Source organism: Sorex araneus, chromosome X (genome assembly GCF_027595985.1).
Source record: "Sorex araneus isolate mSorAra2 chromosome X, mSorAra2.pri, whole genome shotgun sequence".
Taxonomy (NCBI): domain Eukaryota; kingdom Metazoa; phylum Chordata; class Mammalia; order Eulipotyphla; family Soricidae; genus Sorex; species Sorex araneus.
The window spans coordinates 161,128,953-161,148,669 of NC_073313.1; the positions used below are offsets into that span (position 1 = coordinate 161,128,953).

Here is a 19,717-nt window from a genome sequence, read left to right on the forward strand (position 1 = left end):
GAGAGCCAGCCAGACTGTCACAGCCCGGTGACTTGCAGGCGGAGATGATACGAATGACCCACCCCAACACCCCGACAACTTTGCCTGTGGGATCACTGTTACTTACATTGTTAACCAAAGTCTCCTCCATCTTCGCATTGTTAGTGGCCACAGTGCTGGGCAGAGACGAGGAAGGCGTGGTATAGTCGGTCACAGACGCCTGTGGAGCAGCAGAGAAACAACCGTTTTAAACCGAACCAGGAACCACCTTCTCACGCCGGCCTAAACGACTCACTTCCGGGGAGGAGGAGACGCAGGGGCGGGGAAAGCCCACCCGGGAAGGCCCTCCACGCCCACGAGTCCCCCCTGCACATGCGTAAGGCAGGGAGGCGGGTGGCAGGCTGGGGGCTGCCCAAGGTGTGGACTCTGTCGCGGGGGTCAGCAATCCGCAAACACAGTTGTTCCGATTGATTGACTACGGCCAGACGCGGAGATCTGGCTCGCTCGAACCCTCACTCACGCGCACAGCGAAGAGCAGACCCGACAGCCTCCACCTAGCCCCGTGCCACAGGAAGGCAGATCACGGGGGGCGCCCCAGTGCCCCTTTCACTCGCACGCCCCCCCCGCCCCCCGCGGTGCCCAACCACACCCAGGTCTCTCTGAGGCAAAAGCAGGTGCTCTGTTCCCGAGCCCCACTCCAGAGCCCGGCGAGGGCCTATCCGAGAGGAAGACCAGCCACCACCCAACGGCCGCAGCGCACAGCAACGACATCATTTGACCAGACGCCCGGGAACTGGCCTCAGCCTGGAAGCAAACGGCCGTGTCCAACTGGCCGGCAGGCAGCAGACTGAGCGCCCCGCTTCTCGGCACCAGGCAACGCGCGAGCCCCCGGCCTCACCAGAGCCGGAAAGAGAAGGCGTCCGAGCTCAGACTCAGAACAGTAAGTAGCATTCCGGCAGCCACACACTTTTCTCTTGAAATCACCCGTTTCCTGCCTTAGCGCACGCGACACACACAAGTGCGCATACACACACAAGCAAGCTCGCACACACGCGCACGCGCGCGCACACACACACACACACACACACTCTGCTACACACTTTTCTTTTGAAATCACCCATTTTCTGCCTTAGCACACGCGACACACACAAGCGCTCTCTCTCTCTCTCTCTGCTACAGAATGAAGCCCCGGCCCCCAAACAGATGTTCTCTCACACATACGCATGCACACACGCTCTGCTATAGAACAACGCCCCCACAGATACACACTCACTCACTCACTCACTCTCTCTCTCTCTGCTTTAGAAAGCTGCCCTTCATCCCAACAGACCTCCCCTGTAGAGTTCACACCCAGGAAGCCGGGCCTCGCTGGTACCTTGGCGCTGGTGCCGTAGTCGGCCGCGGGGACGGCGATCATGGTCCCCAGCTCCGTGGGCATCTCGGGGACGGCTTTGGTTTCCTTCGCCATCACCGGGTCCGAGCTGCGGGTGGGGGCCGGGCCGGGCTTCTCCTGCCCCTCGGGCCCGGCGGGCGGCGCGTCCTTGGCTTTCCTGTTCTTCAGCGAGCGCTCCTTCCCGATGGGGCCGGGCTTGTGCTCTCTGTTCTCCACGGGGCTCAGGTCTGGGAGCTGCGACCAACACCGGCGACAGCCCTCGTGAGTGCGGGCGGCCTCGGACACCAGACGCACCCGCAGGCCAAACCCCTCCCGCCCCCACCCCTACCTTCTGGGCCTTGATGGGCCCCGCCCGCGGCTGCTTCTGCCGCTGCTCTTTCGGCTCGGGGATCTTGTCCGAAGTCTTCTCAGAGAGCACAGGGACGATTTCGTTTTCGTTCCCGTTAGAAGCGGGTGCGCCAAACTGGATTGTATCTATTCCGATTTCGACACCGCTTTCCTGCCCATTCTTGGCTCCCTGTTAAGAGAACATCCAAGAGGCTGACACCAAGGCAAGCTCCAGTGTGACAAGGTGATTTCTAGGACACAATTCCTCCCTTCTTTTCTCAGGGGTCACTCTGGGCTGAGCCCAGCCTGGCCGTGGCCAAGGGCCACCAGCCCGGCTGCAATCAGCGGCCCCCGGGAAGCGGCCGGTGGCTGGACACCCTCCTGCCCACCACGGATTCCCGTGCATGTAGATTTTAGTGCAGTGTGAGGCCTGGCACAATCGAAACATCACCCGATGTGAAACGAGACAAAATCTGTGTCAAGGCAGCCTTGAGTCGTGTTGCGCCCCCCCCGCCCCCCGCCCAGTGGCACTTCCCGCTAGGCCCTGAAGAGTGGCCAGGAGACAGGGGGAGGCTGAGCCCCTGCATTTATACTCCGCGGCGCCCGTGTCTCCGGCAGCCTTGGTCTGGCTGTGCGCTGTGGCGGCTGAGCCACTCAAAGGAAACCTGCCACAGGGACTCTCGGAGGCAGGGAGTCGCTCCCACCTCTGCGGACGCAGCCGAGGCGAAGGACGTCAGGGGCTTGTTCCAGGCGCTGGCCGAAGGGGCTTGGGGCGGGCTGATGGGACCTACTGGAAAGAAGGAAAGGCGGCGGTTAAATCACGACAGGGGGGCCAGAGGGCAACACCTGGCCGGTGCCCAGTGCCACCAAGAGTCACCCTGCCCGTATGCGATCCCTGCCACCAAGCCACACACACCCCAGAACAAAACCCAACGCCCAGAGCATCCTGATCCACCCAGATCCACCCTTCCTAATAACCAGGGAAGCCCCGACTTTCCTGGGGTCACCCCACATGGACCCAGGTCGTCTCGGGCCAGGCTAGATCCTTTGCCCCTACATTATCTCTCTGCTTCCCCTCCAAGCAACTTCTCTGAGCCTTTCCTCATACAAGAAACAAATCCCTGAACACTATGTATTATTTTCTTGTCGATGTAGCAACTTTCTATTCAAAATTAAATCCACTGAAGTTACTTTAAAAAATAAAAAATAAAGATTTTTTGGGGGGTGTCTTTTTGGGTCACACCCGGCGACACTTGGGGGTTACTCCTGGTTCTGCACTCGGGGGACCCTATGGGATGCCGGGGATCGAACCCGGGCTGGCCCAGGGCCAGGCAAGTGCTTCCCTGAGGTACTATCGTTCCAGCCCCGCATAAAAGCTACTTTAAGGGCTGGAGTGACAGGACAGAGGGAAGAGCGTTTGCCTGGCACGCGGCCGACCTAGATTCAATCCCCGGACCCCCATAGGGTCCCCCGAGCACGGCCAGGAGTAATTCCCGAGCACAGAGCCAGGAGTAACCCCTGGGCATTGCCGGGTGTGACCCCAAAAAGCAAAAGAAAAGATTTTAAGTTACTTTAAGAACACACCGTCCTTTAGAATCAGGGTCTGAGGACAGGCGGCCGAGGTTTCCTCTCGCCCTTCCCAGGAGGACGGTCGGGAAGCACCAGGCCCGCTGGGACGCTGCTTCTGGCCACACTTACATTTCTTGGAGATGTCGTTGAGCACAGCCGTGGGGGCCACCTTGCTGTCCCACAGCTCAGCGGCCAGAGCACCGTGCGCCTGCGGAGTCTGCAGGGACTTTCCCGCGGCCACGAACTCTGTGCCGTTGGGGGCCTGGGCGGCAGGAAGCCGGATGGAGGGCGGCGGCGGCTTGGGGGGCTGCGTGGCGGGGGGCAGCGAGGCCTGCGCGGGCTTGTGGGGCTGGGCCGGGGCGGCCACGGGAGCCGGGCTGGGGCTGGGCACGGGGACGGCGGCGGGGGACAGCGCCGTGGAGGGGGCGGTGGCCGGGGCCGAGCTGGCCGGGGCAGCGGGGGCCGAGCTGGCGGGGGCCGAAGTGGACGCCGGGGCCAGGGCAGAAGCGAGGACGGGCATCGAGGCCGTGGCCAGGATGGACACGGGGGCCGGCAGAGAGGCCGCCGCCAGGGCGGGCGTCGGAGCAGGCACCGAAGCGGTGGTGGCCGCGGCTGCGGTGGCCGGGGGCACGGGGGCCGCGGGGGAGGCCGAGGTTGGAGCAGGGGCCGCGGCTGGGAGCTGGGCCGCGGGGGAGCCAGATGTCGGGGCCGGGCCAGGGGCTGCGGGCGGCCCTGGCTGACTCCCAGTCGCCTGTTTTTTGGCAAATCGCGGCGGCAGCTTCGACGTCTGACTTCTCCCTTTCTCGTTTGCGTTCTTCTTGTTCCACACCTTGAAAAGTCGACGGGGCCCTTTCAACTCGGTGGCCCGGGGGGGGCCTGTCTCCCCTGCCAGGCGCCCGCCGCGGCACTGGCCGCGTGACCCTGGGTGTGGGGTGGCCAGTGGGCGTCACAGGGGCAGGGGGCAAGCACTTTGCAACAACGGCCACAGAACGTTTCCTGAGGAGGCCGCGGCCGAGTCTGCTGCCCACGGGGCGACCACCCGGACGCCCCAAAGCCGGAGCCAAACCTGCACGATCTGCTCCTCCTTTTTCCGGCGCTCCTCGTCCTGGAGGCGTTTCTGCTGTTTTTTGGACACTACTTCCGTGAAGCCGTCATCGTTCAGACTGGACTGGGGGTCTTCGATGACTGTGACTTCAGGGTGGTCGTCAATGATCACAACGCCTGCGGAAGGGAACGATCTGAAACGATGCCTCCCTCCCAACTGCCCGACGCTCGACCCAAACCCATGTCCCGGCAGAGCCCCGCTCCTGCTGTGAGAAGGGCTGAGAACAAACCTGAGCACCACGGGAGAAAGCCCAGAACCACCCAGAACCATCCCGTCTGAGTGATACCCGGCTCCCCTTAGCAACAGTCCGTCCTGGCTCGAGGTGCAAGCGTCCTGTTCCCGTGCCACAGCTTGTCCTCTCCCTGCCCAGCCTCCTCGAGGGACCCGCCGCTCTCACACACGGGCGTTCCTCCCACCCCCGGGGCCGGCACGGGACAGGGGCAGACGCAGACTTGCCGGTGGGAGGCCTCCACGCAGCCAGCGTGCACGGCCGGGGTCTGCCAGAGTTCCCGGTGTGGGGGAAAGCCGCGTGTGGGGGGGAAGGACCAGCACGCCCACTAGCTCTTCCCGACCCAGGAAGCCCCTTCATGTGGTTTGCCACGAACACCGCCTCAGTGACCAACTTTCCTCTCGGACAGCTCAGTGATCACTTCGTTAACCAGCCCTTGGGGGTGTCACCGTGTGACTCTGGGGGCCCAGCTGGTAGGACCTGGGGGGCCCCGGCCGGGAAAGCTTGAGAAACCCTGTTTGAGACCATCGACTACTTGGGGCTGGAGCAATAGCACAGCAGGTAGGGTGTTTGCCTTGCGCGTGGCCGACCCGGGTTCGATTCCCAGCATCCCATAAGGTACCCTGAGCACCGCCAGGAGTAATTCCTGAGTGCAGAGCCAGGAGTAACCCCTGAGCATCGCCAGGTGTCACCCAAAACGCAAAAAACAAACAAACAAAAAACCATCGACTGCTGCTGTGAACTTCCACACAACCGAGTTTGTAGTCACATTCCTCCAGCATTTCTTGACAATAAAGCGCCTCGAGGCAGGGCCTCGGGGGCCGTGGACCCGTGGCCACAGTGCACAGCCCTTCCCACCAGCCCGCGAGCACGCTGTCCAGTTCAGCCGGCCTCTCCCCGGCCTCTCGGCTTGCAGGATGAGTCCGTCCCGGACGCCACCCCTTCGGGCCTGACACTTACTTGCATAATTGTTGAGGTCGAACTGCGACAGCGCGTCCACTTTCTCCTTGGGCTTCTTGGGGCCGGGCTTGGGGTCCTCCCTCTTCTTCCCTGCAGACTCCTTGGCACTCTTCTGCCCTGCACCGTTGGGGGCCCCTTCCTGGTGGTGTGCAGTGCTGGTGCCGTTGGCGGGATCGGCACTGGGGGCGCCCGCAGGCTGGTCATCCGAAGGCCTACAGAGCAAGGCGACACGTCACCCTCCGCCCGGGCGGAGAGCACTGACAGACGAGCCCAATACCAAGAGCCTGGGAGTTTTGCTCAGGATGAGTTCACCGAAACGGACCCTCCAGTACAGGAGACGGGCCAGTTTCCCGGCACTTTCCCTGTTGCGTGTCACGCACCCCTTGAAGGTTCTCGGGTCTCGTGTAGCCCCCACGGCTGCAGTCCCGTGTGTGGATGTCCCACGAGCCCCTCGAGACCCTCCCCAAGGGAGCAAGAGGGGGCCCGCCCGAGCGCCAGCACAAGGGCTTCCTCGGGCTACCAGGGCGGCGGTGCCCACCTCACAGGCCTCTCGTGACCCCCAGCGCCACAGCCAAGCCCAGGGTCCCCAAGGGTCACAGCTGGACGTGCGTCCCAGCAGCGTGACCCCAGCAGCTCAGGCCAGGAGGCTGGACAGGGTGTGTGGGCATTAATGACATCCATGATCCAGCACAGACACAAACCCAGCGACACGGCTCTGGTCTGCCGGGGCTGGGACCACGGGATTCCGTCCTGGGGCTCTGAGACCGCCAGGGGTCCCCTGTAGGCTGCAGAGCTTTGTGAAGGGAAACGAGGAGGAAGAAGAGGGCTCAGGGCCAGAGGACAGCCCAGCGGGGAGGGCATTGCCCTTGCACGAGGCCGACCCGGGTTCCATCCCCGACATCCCATAGGGTCCCTCGAGCACCACCAGGAGTGATTCCTGAGTGCAGAGCCAGGAGGAACCCCTGAGCATTGCTGGGTGTGACCCAAAAAAGGCCAATAAGTAAGTAAATAAATAAAACAAGTCAACACGGGTTTGCCTTCCTGTATTCATGTACCAATCACAGAAGAAAAATCAAAATAAACACGAGGGCAGGTGTGAGACTTAACCTCTATTCTGCACCCACGGAGCTGATCTCACAGGCTCTCTCACAGCACAGTGATGCTCGGGCAGTGGTCACTACAAACCCCCTAGCTTTTACTTATAAGTTTATAATTTATAATATAATTTTATTTTAATTTATAAACACGTTCAAAAATTATACAAAAAATGAGGCTGGAGCGATAGCACAGCGGGTAGAGTGTTTGCCTTCCACGCGGCCGACCTGGGTTCGATTCCCAGAATCCCAGAGGGTCCCCCGAGCCCCGCCAGGAGTGATTCCTGAGCATAAAGCCAGGAGTCAGCCCCAAGCATCGCCGGGTGGGACTCAGGAGAGCAAAGAAGGCTCCTCGGCAGCAGTGACGTCCCCCCGCTCCCCGCCCCACCAGGGTCCCAGGACTTGGCCACTGAGCGCGGCCAGCACTCCTGAACCCACCCGCCCCGGCCCGGTACTCACCCCCGCTTCCCGGCCCGGGGCGGCGGCCCGCTTCTCCTCTCGCTCCTGGGGCCCGAGAAGTTGCGGGCGGCCTTGGGCGGGCCGCCGTTGCCGCGCCGGTTCTGGCGGTCGGCGCCGGGCCTCTGGCTGGAGAAGCTCCTCTTGGCCAGCTCCCGCCGGGCGGCCGGCACGCTCTCCCCAGCCTTGGCTGCCGCCTGCGCGCTCAGGTCGGCGTTCTTCTTCTCGTCCCGCTCCCGGCGCTCGTTGAAGTCGCTGCTCTCGGAGGCCGTCTCCCACTCCTCGTTGGCCTGGTCGGATGAGTTCTGGTTGGACAAGTCAGGCGTCTTGGTCCCGGAGGCCTCCCCGGAGGCGGTGGCGCTGGCCGGCTCCGGGCCGGGGGTGCCGCTGGCGGGCGCGGGGGCCTCCCCAGGCTTGGCGGCCGCCTCCCTCTCCCGCAGCCGCCGGAAGCGCGGGGGCTTGTCCTGCCGCGGGGGCCGGGCAGGCCGCTGCCGTCGGGGCCGCTCCCGGGTCGGGTCAAACTTCCGCTCGAACTTGGGGGGCCGCTTGTCGGCGGGCAGGGGCAGGAAGTGCTCGTGCCGGCGGGGCGGGTCCCCGTCCTCCGGCTTCGGGCCCTCGGCCAGCCTGGGGGTCCACTGGCCTTCGCGGTAGGCCGGCCTGCGCAGTGGGGCGGGGCGCGTGGGGCGGCCCCCGGGGTCGCGGCCGCCCCTGCGGAAGGTGCCGCCGCGGCCCCTGCGAGTGGGCTCGCCCTTGGGCAGGAAGCCGGGCCGGGCCTTGTCCTCGTCGCGCCCGCCCGCGAAGGGCTTGTCGGGCGGCCTGGCGTCAGCGCGGCCGTCGGGCTTGAAGGCGGCCGGCGGCTTGGCGGGCTTCCTGCCGTCGGGCCGCTCGTCGCGGCGGGGCGCCTTGCCCTTGCCCGCGCTGTCCCGGTCGCTCTCGGGGACCTCGCTGTCCGTGTCAGTCTCGGACCCGCGCTGGCGCCGCCGCTTGGGGACCACCTCAAAGTCGGAGCTCTCGCTGCGCGTCTCGCTCTCCTCCCGCGGCCGGGGGGGCCCCGGGGGGGCGGGCTCAGGCCGCGGCTTGTGGTCACGGTACGGGGGGAACTCCCGGGGGTGGCCCCTGCCGCCCCGGCCGCGGCCCCCGTAGGAGCCACGGTAGCTGCGGCCCCGGGAGTAGTACTCGCCGCGCCCGCGGCCCCGGCAGCCCTGCTCGGGGGACCAGTCCCGGTCGCGGGCGTCCTTCCAGTAGGAGCGCGGCGGCAGCGTGGCGTCCTTCCGGAGCACCGGCCGGGACTCGGGCCGCACCCGCTCTGCGGCCGCCTCCTTGCCGCCCGCCTTCTCGGCGGGTTTCTCTTCCTTGGCCGCCGTGGCTGTGCCCGTGGCCGCCGGCTGGCTCCCACTTTTGGCCGCCGGCTCGGCCTCAGCCACACTCGGGGGCTCCGGGGGCTTCTCGGGCTCCGGCGGCGGCTTGGGGGCGGTGGGGGCGGGCTCGGGCGCAGGCGCCTTCTCGGGCTCAGGCTGCGGGGCCGCGGGCGGCGGCTCCTTCTTCTCCGGCTTCTCGGGCCTGGCGGCCTTCTCGGGGCCCTTGTCCACCCTGTCCCCGTCCTTCTCCCGGCGCTGCTCCCGCTCCTCCTTCATGTCCCGCAGCACCGGCTTCTTGATGGGCCCCGAGCGCCTCACGGGCCGGTCGCCGCCGTCCTCCCGCCGGCTGGCGCCAGGCCGCGGACCCCAGCGCGTCTCCGACTTGGGCTTGTAGGGCTTCTCGGGCTTCGGGCCCTCGGCCATGCGCGGGAAGCCGTCCTTCCGTGGCCTCTCGTCCGGCCTCTCTGGGGGCTCCCTGCCAGGGGCCTTGGGGACGCCCGGCAGCTCCTCGGGCCGCTGCGCCTGGCCGGGCCCGTGGGACACGCTCCTCTTGCGGATGGGCTGGCTCTCGGCGGCCGGGCCCCGCTCTTCAGGGGCGGCGAGCACCTTCGGGTGGGCGGGCTCGGGGCCAGCAGGCTGGCTGTCGGGCTTGGCGGGGGCGGGCCGTGCGTCCTCCGAGGCTCTGCCAGCAGGCTCGGGGACGTGCGGCGGGCCAGGCTCGCAGGCACCCTCGGCTTTCGGCGGGGCCTCCGCCTGCCCATGGCCGACGGGGTACACTGCGGCCATCTGCTCCTGCTCGGGCGCGGCGTCAGGCCTGTCAGGGAAGGGAGAGCAGAACCGTCACGGCAGAGCCCCCTAGGTACGCATGCAGTTCACCGCGGGACAGGCCCCAGCACCCAGACAGCGGCTCCCAAAGGCTGCGCCCCCACGAGAGCGGACACGCTGTGGGCACACAAGCCTCCGCTCGGAACCACGTATGCGGTTCACTGCATCAAAAGGCAGCTGAGCAGCAGGGGTGGCGGGAGACCCAGCAGGACTATCGGCCACCAAAGGGGACGGACCCATGCTGGACACTGGACGCTAGACGCCGAGCCACTCACACCAGCAGGACAAACCACCCGGAGGTGGATGACAGGAAGAGCTGCTACTCAAGAGACAGAAATGAGGCAGGAGGCTGGGAGACGGCACGGGGAAGGCCCCTGCCTTGGTGCGGCCACTCCGGGTTCAATCCCCAGCACCCTTATGGTCCCAGCTGAACTAGCGGGAATAATTTCTGAGCGCAGAGACAGGAGTCACTCTGAAGCATCGCTGGGTATGGACCTGCCCCTCCCCCCAAAAAAACCTCAGAACAAGAGACAAACTTTTCACTGCACAAAGTGAAAAGGTGCAATGCTGTCTTTAGTAACCAATACTGCATTGGAGGCTGAAATTTTCTCTGGAGGGTAAACTGATTTCCCCCACTTTAGTTGAAAAAGTAAAAATTAAAAAAGAAAAAAAGCGAAAAAAATAAGGTGCATTCTTTGAGAAAAGGGCCCTTGCTGGAGGAGCCCAGCAGGCAGAGGCCTTGCCTACAGCCCACCCACCCTAATGGTCCCTAAGCCCAGTCACATGCAGCCCTGGGCACCGCGGGGCAGCCTAAAGCAAGGGAGGAAGGGAAGGAGGGAGGGGGGGGATTTTGTAATCAGGTGTCTGCCTTGCACACAACGGATCTGGGTTTGATCCCCGGCATCCCATCGGGGGGACCTGAGCCCTGCCAAGTGTGCCAGCACCCACCCCGTCCAAAAGAAAACGAGCCACTCTAACTGATACTGGTACAAACGAACAATCCCTGAGAACAGAGATCACTTTCCCGTAACGACAGAGGGTAGCCCTGCCAAAAGTAAGGACTGAACATGCTTCTTAGGAAACACAAAAGTTCTGTGTCAATACAGACAACCCGGCTCTGTCATGTCGAGGTGTAAGCTACAACCTGCCCCTGCCTTGGCCTTGGAGAACTCCCACAAGTACGACAGTCAGACGTCCACCACGCCTCACCCACGGAGGACCTGCACCTACACGCGGCCACTCTGTCCCCGGCCGGCCCAGGGCGTGGTCCTGCAGGGGTGCGGGGGGCAGGCCCATGGGAACAGGAAACGCCCCCCCCCCCCCGGCTCCCGAACAGCCCCCGTCACTGACCTTCCGTCCTGGGCGTCCTCGGGGGCCTTGGGGGCGGCGGCCTGCTGGGGCTCAGCGTGAGGGTAGGGTTCGGCGCCCCACGCCACCCGCGCCTCCGAGAGCGACACAGCCCGGTCCCGTGCCGAGCGAGCCGCGTGCTCGAAGGACTCGGAGCCGCCAGGCGCGCCATCCAGCTGGTCGCGGCGCAGCAGCGGCTTCTGCGGAATCATGCCTGCGACGCGGGGGCGGGAGCGTGAGGCGCGGCCCGTCTCGAATCAGCAATGGGGGCGGAGGGGGCTGAGGGACCGAGGAGCTACCGCCTTGAGCCAACCTCTAACGAAACCCCAGGGGCCCCTGGGACTCGGGAGGGGGCAGACGGGGCAGGAACCGAAGCCTCACCGGGGTGGAGGGGCGGCATGTCCATGGTGGGTCTCCCGGACATCACCCGCGGGTCCATGTACGACTGCATCATGAGCCACCGGGGGTCGAAGCCCATGGGGGGCAGGTGCGGGGGAGGGGGCTGCATGGGCTGGTAGAGGGGCCGGTGTGCGGGCGGGGGCACAGCGCCCCCCGACGGCGGAGAGGGAACCCCCTGCTGCTGCCGCTGCTGCTGCTGCTTCAGCTGCTCCTGGGGAAGCGAGAAGGGCCCCAAGGGTCAGTCCCGGAAGGCCTGGCCAGCGACCCACCCCCGCCGGTGGGAGGACAGGGCCTCTGAGCCCTTCCTGGAAAACAAAAATAAAACGAAGACCAGGGCACGCTGCCTTATGCCTCATGAGAGCAGCTGCTCAGTTCCCCTAAGACGGAGGGGCCGGAGCGACAGGTCCCGCGGGGAGGGCACTGGCCTGCCTCGGACACAGCCAACACGGGTTCGATCCCCAGCATCCCATAGGGTCCCCTGAGCACCGCCAGGAGTGATTCATGAGTGCAGAGCCGGGAGTCAGCCCTGAGCATCACCGGGTGGGACCCAAAAAGCAAAGCAAAACAAAACAAAACCCAAATCTGTTCATGACTGGGTTTCTTTCAGTCATACAATGTTCCAACACCCATCCCTGGCAGCCTGTATGACCCGAATAGGGGCTGGAGCGATAGCACAGCGTCCGGGAGGGCATTAGCCTGGAACGCGGCCGACCCGGGTTCGATCCCCAGCATCCCATAGGGTCCCCCGAGCACCGCCAGGCGTGATTCCTGAGTGCAGAGCCAGGAGGAACCCCTGAGCATCGCTGGGCCAAAACAAACAGAACAAAAAGATGGAAACTAAACAAGGCGGGAAAAAGAGGACCCCATGTCCGTGGTTACACGGGGGCCGGGGCAATGGCACAGCGGGTGGCTCTGTCCCCGCATGCTACCGGCCCCGAGCCCTGCCAGGAGTGACCCAGTGCAGAGCCAGGACCAAGTAAGCCCTGACTGAGGCAGAATCCCCGCGGGCGTGAGGAACTGCGGGAACAGCGCTGCGTGCGCCAGGGGCCGTTACCTGCTGCCTCTGGAAGCGAGGCGGCAGCGACTTCTGGAACTGTTTGAAGTAACCCGACAGCACCGCGGGCCGAGGCTGCGCCCCCGGTTCCGGTTCCGCCTCATGTGCCACCGGCGGGGTCTCCTTCTCTCCGCGACTGTCCTGTCTGGCGACAACAGGGTCGTCCTCTGTCCAAAGAAGAAGAAGACTCAGAGGTGACAAGGAAGAGGGCGTCCGTCTGTCTCCAAGGCTCCGTGTTCTGGACTGACAGCCCAGGAGGCGGCTGAAGGAGGGTGAACTGATGACGGGTCGGATTTCCTCAACTTTGGGTATTTAAGATGCGGGCTGGGGCCAGAGCGATAGCACAGCGGGGAGGGCGTTTGCCTTGCACGCAGCCGACCCGGGTTCGATTCCCAGCATCCCATAGGGTCCCCCGAGCACCGCCAGGGGTGATTCCTGAGTGCAGAGCCAGGAGTAACCCCTGAGCATCACTGGGTGTGACCCAAAAATCAAAAAAAAAAAAAGATACAGGTCACAGATTGGGACAGGACCAGGGCCACGGGCCATGGGGCTGGGTCCTTGCCCTGCCAGGAGTGACTCCTGAGCACAGAGCGGGAGGAACCCTGAGCACTGTGGGGGTGGCCGCCAAACCGGAGAGATGCAGGCCACAGACCGAAACTCCTCACCACACGGGAAACCTGTACTGGACACTCGCGGGGACGCACTGAACACTTAAAACAGAACAAGCCAATTCAAAAGTATTTCGTTTGTTTCCGGTGCAGCAAGATGGTTTTCTACGGAAACTAATTCAGAAAGAGCGAGAGGGAAACGCAGGCTCGAGAGACGCTCCAGAGCGGACACAAACAGCGAGTGACAAGTGTGCCCCAGGGGAACCCGGGCGGGAGCCAAAGCCTGTGGTGGCTTTGATTCGAATGATCTAACGAGGAAACGAGTGTACTAAACCCCAGTACCTTGATAAAACCCCTTAAACCCAAACGGAACCAAGACACTGCACCTTTCTTAGCGCTGCTCTCAGTTTCCGGTTCTTCCACGGCAGGCGCTGCGGGCGGTTCTTCGGGCTCCGTCTTCTCCCGCACCTCCTCCCCAGCCTTCTCCGACTCGGTCTCCTTCTCCTGGTCTCTCAGCTTCTGGAGCTCTCTGTCCCTGTCCTGCTGCTGCTCCGGCTCCTTCTCCTTCTCCGGCCTTTGCTCCTTCTCCGGCTCCCGCGGCTTCTCCTGCTCCGTTTCCACCTCCTGCTCCTTCTCCCGCGGCCTCTCCAGCTCCCTGTCCCGGGGCCCCTCGGGAGGCGGCGGGGGTGGGGGTGGCAGCGGGGGCGGGGGTGGCGGCGGCTGCTGCTGCTGCTGCTGCTGCTGCCTGTCCACGATGCCCAGCTTCTCGTCCAGCCGCTTCAGCTTCTCGGCACAAGCCGCCTTCCTCTGCTCCTCCATCCTCCGCTCCTCCTCTTCGCGGCGTTTCCGCGCGCGCTCCACGGCAGCCGAGAGCTCCGACTGCTGCCTCCTCCGCTGCTTCCAGATCTCGTCCTCGTCAGGGACCGGCTGCCGGGGCGGTGGAGGGCCCGATCGCCCGGGGCCGGCCTGCCGGTCTGGCGGGGGAGGGTGCTGAAACAGGACGGCAAGGGGTCAGGGAGTCCGACAGACAAGGAGACCCAGACACGGATAGGAGGGAGCCTCCCGCGAGAGCCCGGAGGACAGCACTCCATCGAGATGATCCCCCAAACAAGGTCCCCTAACATTCACTGAGCGCACGTCTGTGGGTCGTGCTAGACCTTATTGCCGGCCCGGGCTGGGTCAGAAAATGACGGTCAACATCTCTTTCACAATCGAACTGCGGGAACAAAGGGGATTCGGAGCACGAATGCCACGGCAGCAGGTGAAGAGAGAGCCACAGGCTCCCAGGCGACACAGGGGCCCGGAGGAAACGGAGATGCAGCCACAGGAAAGAGCCAAGAGCCCAAGACGCTGCCCTACGCTCCCCCAGCTGCTGGCCAGAGCGAGGTCCACTGCGCACGCCTGCCCGCCTCTCCTGAGACTGCTGGTTTGATCTCCACACCCTAGTTTCGCAGGACCCCAAGAATGGGAAGAACACCCAGGATAAAGGAAGGGAAGACAGTCTGCTGAAAAGACGGACGGACTTGACAGCCAGGGGAGAAGCACCGCGAAAGGGGAAGCAGAGGCCGGAGCGACAGCACAGCGGGGAGGGCGCTGGCCTTGCACGCGGCTCACCCAGGTTTGATTCCCAGCATCCCATAGGGTCCCCTGAGCACTGCCAGGAGTGACTGCTCAGTGCAGAGGCAAGAGGAACCCCTGAGCATTGCCGGGTGGGACCGAAAAAGGAAAAAAAAAAAAAAAAGAGGCAAAACAGTGGGGAATCTAACTAAAGAGAGGAAGGTTTGATGAGAGGGTGGGGCTGGAGGGGGAGCACAGCAGGCGGGCACCGCCTGGCGCAGCAGACCCAAGCTGGATCCCCTGGCACCCTACAGCGAGAGAGCCTCAAATGCAGAGCCAGGAGCAACTGCGGAGCACCAGTAGGTGAGGCCCCCATAGACCAAAAAAAAAAAAAAAGAAAGAAAAGGCTGGACTGAGGCTCGGGGAAAACCGTGGCTGCAGACGACGGTTTCTGCAAAGCAGGACGTGAAGCCGACTCAGGACAGCAGGGACAGGCACACCCCCCCCCCCCCAACACACACACACTCCAGGAGACCAGGGAATCCTCTGGCAGTCCACACTACCAGCGGGCCCAGAGATGTGTCCTCGTGTGTGACCCGGGCTCACGATGAAAGTTCTGTGGCCGGCTCCAGCCCCCCGCAGACAGACCCTGCGCACCACTTCTACTCTTGACACCACGATTCAACAGCTAAGGGCGGTCAGACCAAAGTCTCCACCGAAACATGAGTTTGCATTTCTCTTAATAACTGAGTCATAGTAAGGAGAACAGGGAAACAGGAACTGAGAAAGGTTCCATCTTAGAAGATGGGAGGTGGCTGGAGCGACAGTACAGCGGGTAGAGCCGTTTCCTTACATGCGGCCGACCCAGGTTCGAATCCTAGCATCCCATATGGTCCCCCAGCACTGTCAGGAGTAATTCCTGAGTGCAGAGCCGGGTGTGACCCAAAAAGCAAAAAAAGGTGGGAAGAAACACGACCAGAGCCAGGTAACAAGCAGAAACAAGGTTCAGAAACACCGGGCTGGAGTGATAGCACAGTGGGGAGGGCGTTCGCCTTGCACGCAGCCGACCCAGGTTTGATCCCCAGCATCCTACATGGTCCCCCAAGCACCTCCAGGAGTGACTGATTCCTGAGCACAGAGGGCCCTGGGCACTAGTGGGTGTGGCCCCAAAGCCAGGAGAGGGCGGAGAGGAGCCTGGGAACGCTGCTTCTCGGTGGAACGAGAGGATGGGAGGGGGAGGGGACGAGGGGCCAGAGGGGAACCGCAGCGACAAACTCACAGACGACTCAGAGCGGTTAAGACCTTAGAAACAGACTGCCCGACTCCCACCCGAGCCAGCGCCTGCGGTGAGCAGGGGCCCCGGTTTGGCCCTAGCTTATACCACCCGGTGCCCAAAGCCGTGTGGGCGTGGCAGCCCCTCCCCCCACGCCCCGCGAGCCCATGAAGCGGTGTACCTGCTGTGCCAGCAACTTCGGAGGCTGAGGCAGGTGTGAAGACGGTCCACGCTCCTGTGACAGGTAAAGCAATGATCAAGTCATCAGGTACGATCAACTAGGAATATTTCTGAACGCAGTGACTGTCGGAACTCAAGGTCACAGGAAGCAAAATCTCCTTTCTTTTCTCTTAACAAATCTCATCACTTACTACAAAGTACTTCTGCAACTTACAAAACGATCCCTTCAATTTTGTAATTACAGAATAGCAAATGAGCTTTGGGAACAGCAAATTTTTTATAAAAATCATGTGTTTTGATAGTCGTTTGTTCTAGCAATAACCTTTTATACCAGTAAGTCATACAAAACTGGTTTTATATGAATAGTTTTTTTTTCTTTTTTTGGGTCACACGCAGCGATGCTCAGGGAACCCTATGTGATGCTGGGAATTGAACCTAGGTTGGCCGTGTGCAAGGCAAACGCCCTCCCCGCTGTGCTATCGCTCCAGCCCCTTTTAAAGACTGTTTGAAAAATGTCAGAATTCACAAGTGTTTCCTGCAGCTCAAACCAGCGCCCCAGGACCTGCTACAACCCCCTGGTACTGCATACAAGACTGTTGCACACGCTACCTTCACAGATCTTCCGCTCCCCCGTCCCATTTCAAAACCACTGCAAGCCTTGCTAGGGCTAGAGGGGCAGTCCGGGGGTAGGTGCTGGCCTGCACAGATCCCTGCCTCCCACTGGTTGGTTCTTCAAGCCCGCCAGGAGTGATTCTTAAGTCCTGAGCACAGCCAGGTGTGGCCCAAACACCAACCCTCCACCCATAACCACCGGACTCGCACAGACTTCACTGTGCGATGCTTTTCCGTACTTCTGCTGACCACGTCCCCTGTCCCTGTCCCTGTCCCTCCGATGCATCCGATGACTAAGGCCGAGCACCCTCAGCTGAGCAGGACTGGCCCCGCGAGGGGGCCACATTCCCCAACTTCTGACCAGGACCAGCAGACCTGGTCTCCCGCCTGCTACACACTCAACTGGCCCAGACCGACCCTTTCCCTGCCCTCAGCATGATCCCTACCAGAACACACGGGCAAGAGCAAGGGTTTGCATTTCTCTTCCCACTCTGGGATGAATGACCAAGCCACTGTAACCAAAAAATTAAAAAAGGGGGGGGGGCTTTTTTTTTTAATCGCACAGCGGGAAGGCACTTGCCTTGCACATGGTCAACCTAGGTTCAATTCCCAGCATCCCATATGCTCCCCCGAGCACCGCCAGGAGTGATTCCTGAGTGCAGAGCCAGGAATCAGCCCTGAGAATCGCTGGGTGTGGCCCCAAAGGAGGTGGAGAGTAGGAGGGATAAACATAATTTTTAAAAAGAAGGGTAACCATACGGTTCTGCTTGATGACACCAGCTACTGTCGATTTACTGATACACAGTAAAACTGGCTCAGATTTGGAATCCTGCACGGAAACCCTCTGGAGTGCCCTGCCTCCAACTGGTGCCTTTCCCTACATTGCCCTCCAACTTGGTGCCGGCGAGTCGAGTCCCGAGAGCTGCCCTCGAGCCCCACCCACCTGAGGGAAAGCAGGGCCTTTCCCGTAGGGCGCCTTGGTCACCGGAGGCTGGGTGGGCGCCTGGGACGACTTCGTGCTGCCAGCGTCTTCTGTCTCTTTCCGGTTTTCACTGTTCTCTGTGGGTTTTGAAGCTTGATCCTCACTGAGGAAATCAAAATCAGGGGAAATAAGAATGTGGGTGACACCGCGTTTCCTCTCCATAGGAGACGTGACTTTCTCAGGCCTTCAACAAGACAATGGGACGGAGGCCCGGACCCGTGCTGACTGCACGGGGCGCTGTTCCCTGGGCACCGGCGCTGAGCACTGTGTAAGGTGTGGCGTCCCCCTTCCCACATGGCGGAAGACACAACCCAGCAACTAAGTGTCAGATACAAACACGCACTCGGGAAAGCAAGCTCCCGCCGACTGGAAGCCCACGACCCCCCCGCCAGCCTGCCCGTGTGTGGCCGCCGGGAGCCTGAGCACTGCCTGCAGCTCACCCGCCCCCAGAACCTGAGTGTCTCACCCCCACACAACAGGGCAACTGCAGGAGCAACAGGAGACCCTGTCCTGCCTCATTCTGCTTCGATACGAAAGAGCCAGGACCAGAGCAACAGCCCAGCAGGGAGGGCGTTGGCCTTGCAGGTGTCTGACCCAGGTTCGATCTCAGCATCCCACAGGGTCCCCTGAACCTGCAAGAAGTGAGCCCTGGGGCTGCAGTGATAGCACAGAGGGTAGGGCGTTTGCCTTGCATGCGGCTGACCCGGGTTCGATTCCCAGCATCCCCATAGGGTCCACTGAGCACCGCCAGGAGTAACTCCCGAGTGCAGAGCCAGGAGTAACCCCTGTGCATCGCTGGGTGTGACCCAAAAAGCAAAGAAAAAAAAGAAGTGAGCCCTGAGTGCAGCGCTAAGAGTCAGCCCTGAGCACCGCCAGGTGTGACCCCAACAGAAACAACAACCCCCCTCCTCCCCAAAGAACAGTACTCTGAATTCAGTCACAGGAAACTGCAGCCTTTTTCTCTCCTAAGCGCGGATGCCGCGGTGCAGAGCCGGGCCAGGAACGGCGCCACAGAACCTCGTCCCGGGCCTGAGTTTCCAGACCCCAGGATAGAACCTCTCACTCACAGGCCCCGAGTGCTGCTGGCACGACTCACAGCCAAACACGGGACCAGCAGAATCAGCGACTCACGTCACACCTCCCCGTGCTACCAACACAGACCAGGCCGGGCAGTGAACGGGGCTCCGTGGCCCCCGCCACACCCCCCCCCCCAAGCCCAGGCACGGCCCCTTGCCAGCAGCCCACCTGCCGCTCTCCTTCGGGCTGCTGCTCCCTTGCTCGTCGTCGTCACTAAAGTTCAGCTGTTCCGTGTAATCCACCTCCATCTGCGCCCCTGCCGGAGAAGCAGACCCCTCAGACGGGCCGCCCGGCGCCTCTGCGGGCCAGCCGCCCCCGGGGCCCCGCCTTACCTGCCCAGCCCTCGTCGGCCTCGGCGTCCAGGTTGTCGAACTTGTCCAGCTCCTTGAGCTCAGAGGCACTGAGGATGGACGGGCGCTCGGGCTCCGAGGCCCAGGACGGGGGCGGGCCCCTGCCCCGCGCGCCCCTAGCGGGAGATCACAAGGAAGAGGAGCTCAGAGAGGGGCCGAGGGGCCGCTTCCCACGCAGAGACGGCACGGGCCTCAGAGTGGGGACCCGAGGGATTCCCGGAATCCTTCTGCACGTGGGAAGCAGCCGACAGAGACTTTCACCCTCAACGCTATACGGTAAGAGAGGAGGTGCCAGGCAGGCTTGGACAGTGGTGGGAAAACTCGAGCAAAACATAACGCCCAGAAGCAGAGAGAGTATGGGGGAAATTGCCTGCTATGGAGGCAGGGGGAGGACTGGAATGGCGGGGGGGAGGATACTGGGGACACTGGTCACTGGTGATGGAGACTGCAGTGGTGCGGGATGGGAGGATGGGTGTTCGATCATTGGACAGCTGAATCTCATGAAAGCTTTGTAACGCTCAGTGATTCAAAAAAAAAAAAAAAAGAAAAAAATAGTAACGTGGGGTTCATGCCCAATTCAATCAGCTGAATCAGTGGCTGAATCAACAGCAATACTCCTTCATTAAAATTTAGTCTGCATCCCGTTGCTCATCAATTTGTTTGAGTGGGCACCAGTAACATCTCTCATCGAGAAACTTATCGTTACTGTGTTTGGCATATCCAATACGCACGGGGAGCTTGCCAGGCTTTGCCGCGCGGGTGCGATACACTCAGTAGCTTGCCGGGCTCTCCGAGAGGGACAGAGGAATCGAACTCGGGTCTGCCACATGAAAGGCAAAAGCCAACCGCTGTGCTATCGCCCCAGCCCTAATAATAAAAAAGCCCAGACCCAAGGGGAGCGCGGCTAACACTGGCGCTAATCTCGAAGTAACTATAGAACACCCAGGGCCCGGGAGGAGACGCCGGTTCACGGTGAGCAAGAA

At 62.4% G+C, this 19,717-nt stretch overlaps 1 protein-coding gene across 9 annotated transcripts in view; it reads right to left on the bottom strand.

Annotated features, from left to right (window-relative positions):
- Positions 1-19,717, bottom strand: part of PRRC2C (proline rich coiled-coil 2C) — a 49,734-nt gene that overhangs the window by 12,591 nt on the left and 17,426 nt on the right. For 8 of the 9 annotated variants that reach the window (XM_055119936.1, XM_055119938.1, XM_055119939.1 and 5 more), the window contains exons 8-23: positions 18,717-18,850; positions 18,553-18,640; positions 17,269-17,410; positions 15,715-15,768; positions 13,090-13,693; positions 12,096-12,262; positions 11,024-11,252; positions 10,646-10,856; positions 7,116-9,284; positions 5,563-5,774; positions 4,335-4,489; positions 3,398-4,097; positions 2,404-2,489; positions 1,701-1,889; positions 1,355-1,606; positions 107-199 (exon numbers count right to left, since the gene is read on the bottom strand). In XM_055119936.1, the coding sequence (XP_054975911.1) occupies positions 107-199; positions 1,355-1,606; positions 1,701-1,889; positions 2,404-2,489; positions 3,398-4,097; positions 4,335-4,489; positions 5,563-5,774; positions 7,116-9,284; positions 10,646-10,856; positions 11,024-11,252; positions 12,096-12,262; positions 13,090-13,693; positions 15,715-15,768; positions 17,269-17,410; positions 18,553-18,640; positions 18,717-18,850 (5,485 nt within the window). The remainder of the gene's footprint in view (positions 1-106; positions 200-1,354; positions 1,607-1,700; positions 1,890-2,403; positions 2,490-3,397; positions 4,098-4,334; positions 4,490-5,562; positions 5,775-7,115; positions 9,285-10,645; positions 10,857-11,023; positions 11,253-12,095; positions 12,263-13,089; positions 13,694-15,714; positions 15,769-17,268; positions 17,411-18,552; positions 18,641-18,716; positions 18,851-19,717) is intronic. The other variant, XM_055119934.1, reaches the window with a different exon arrangement.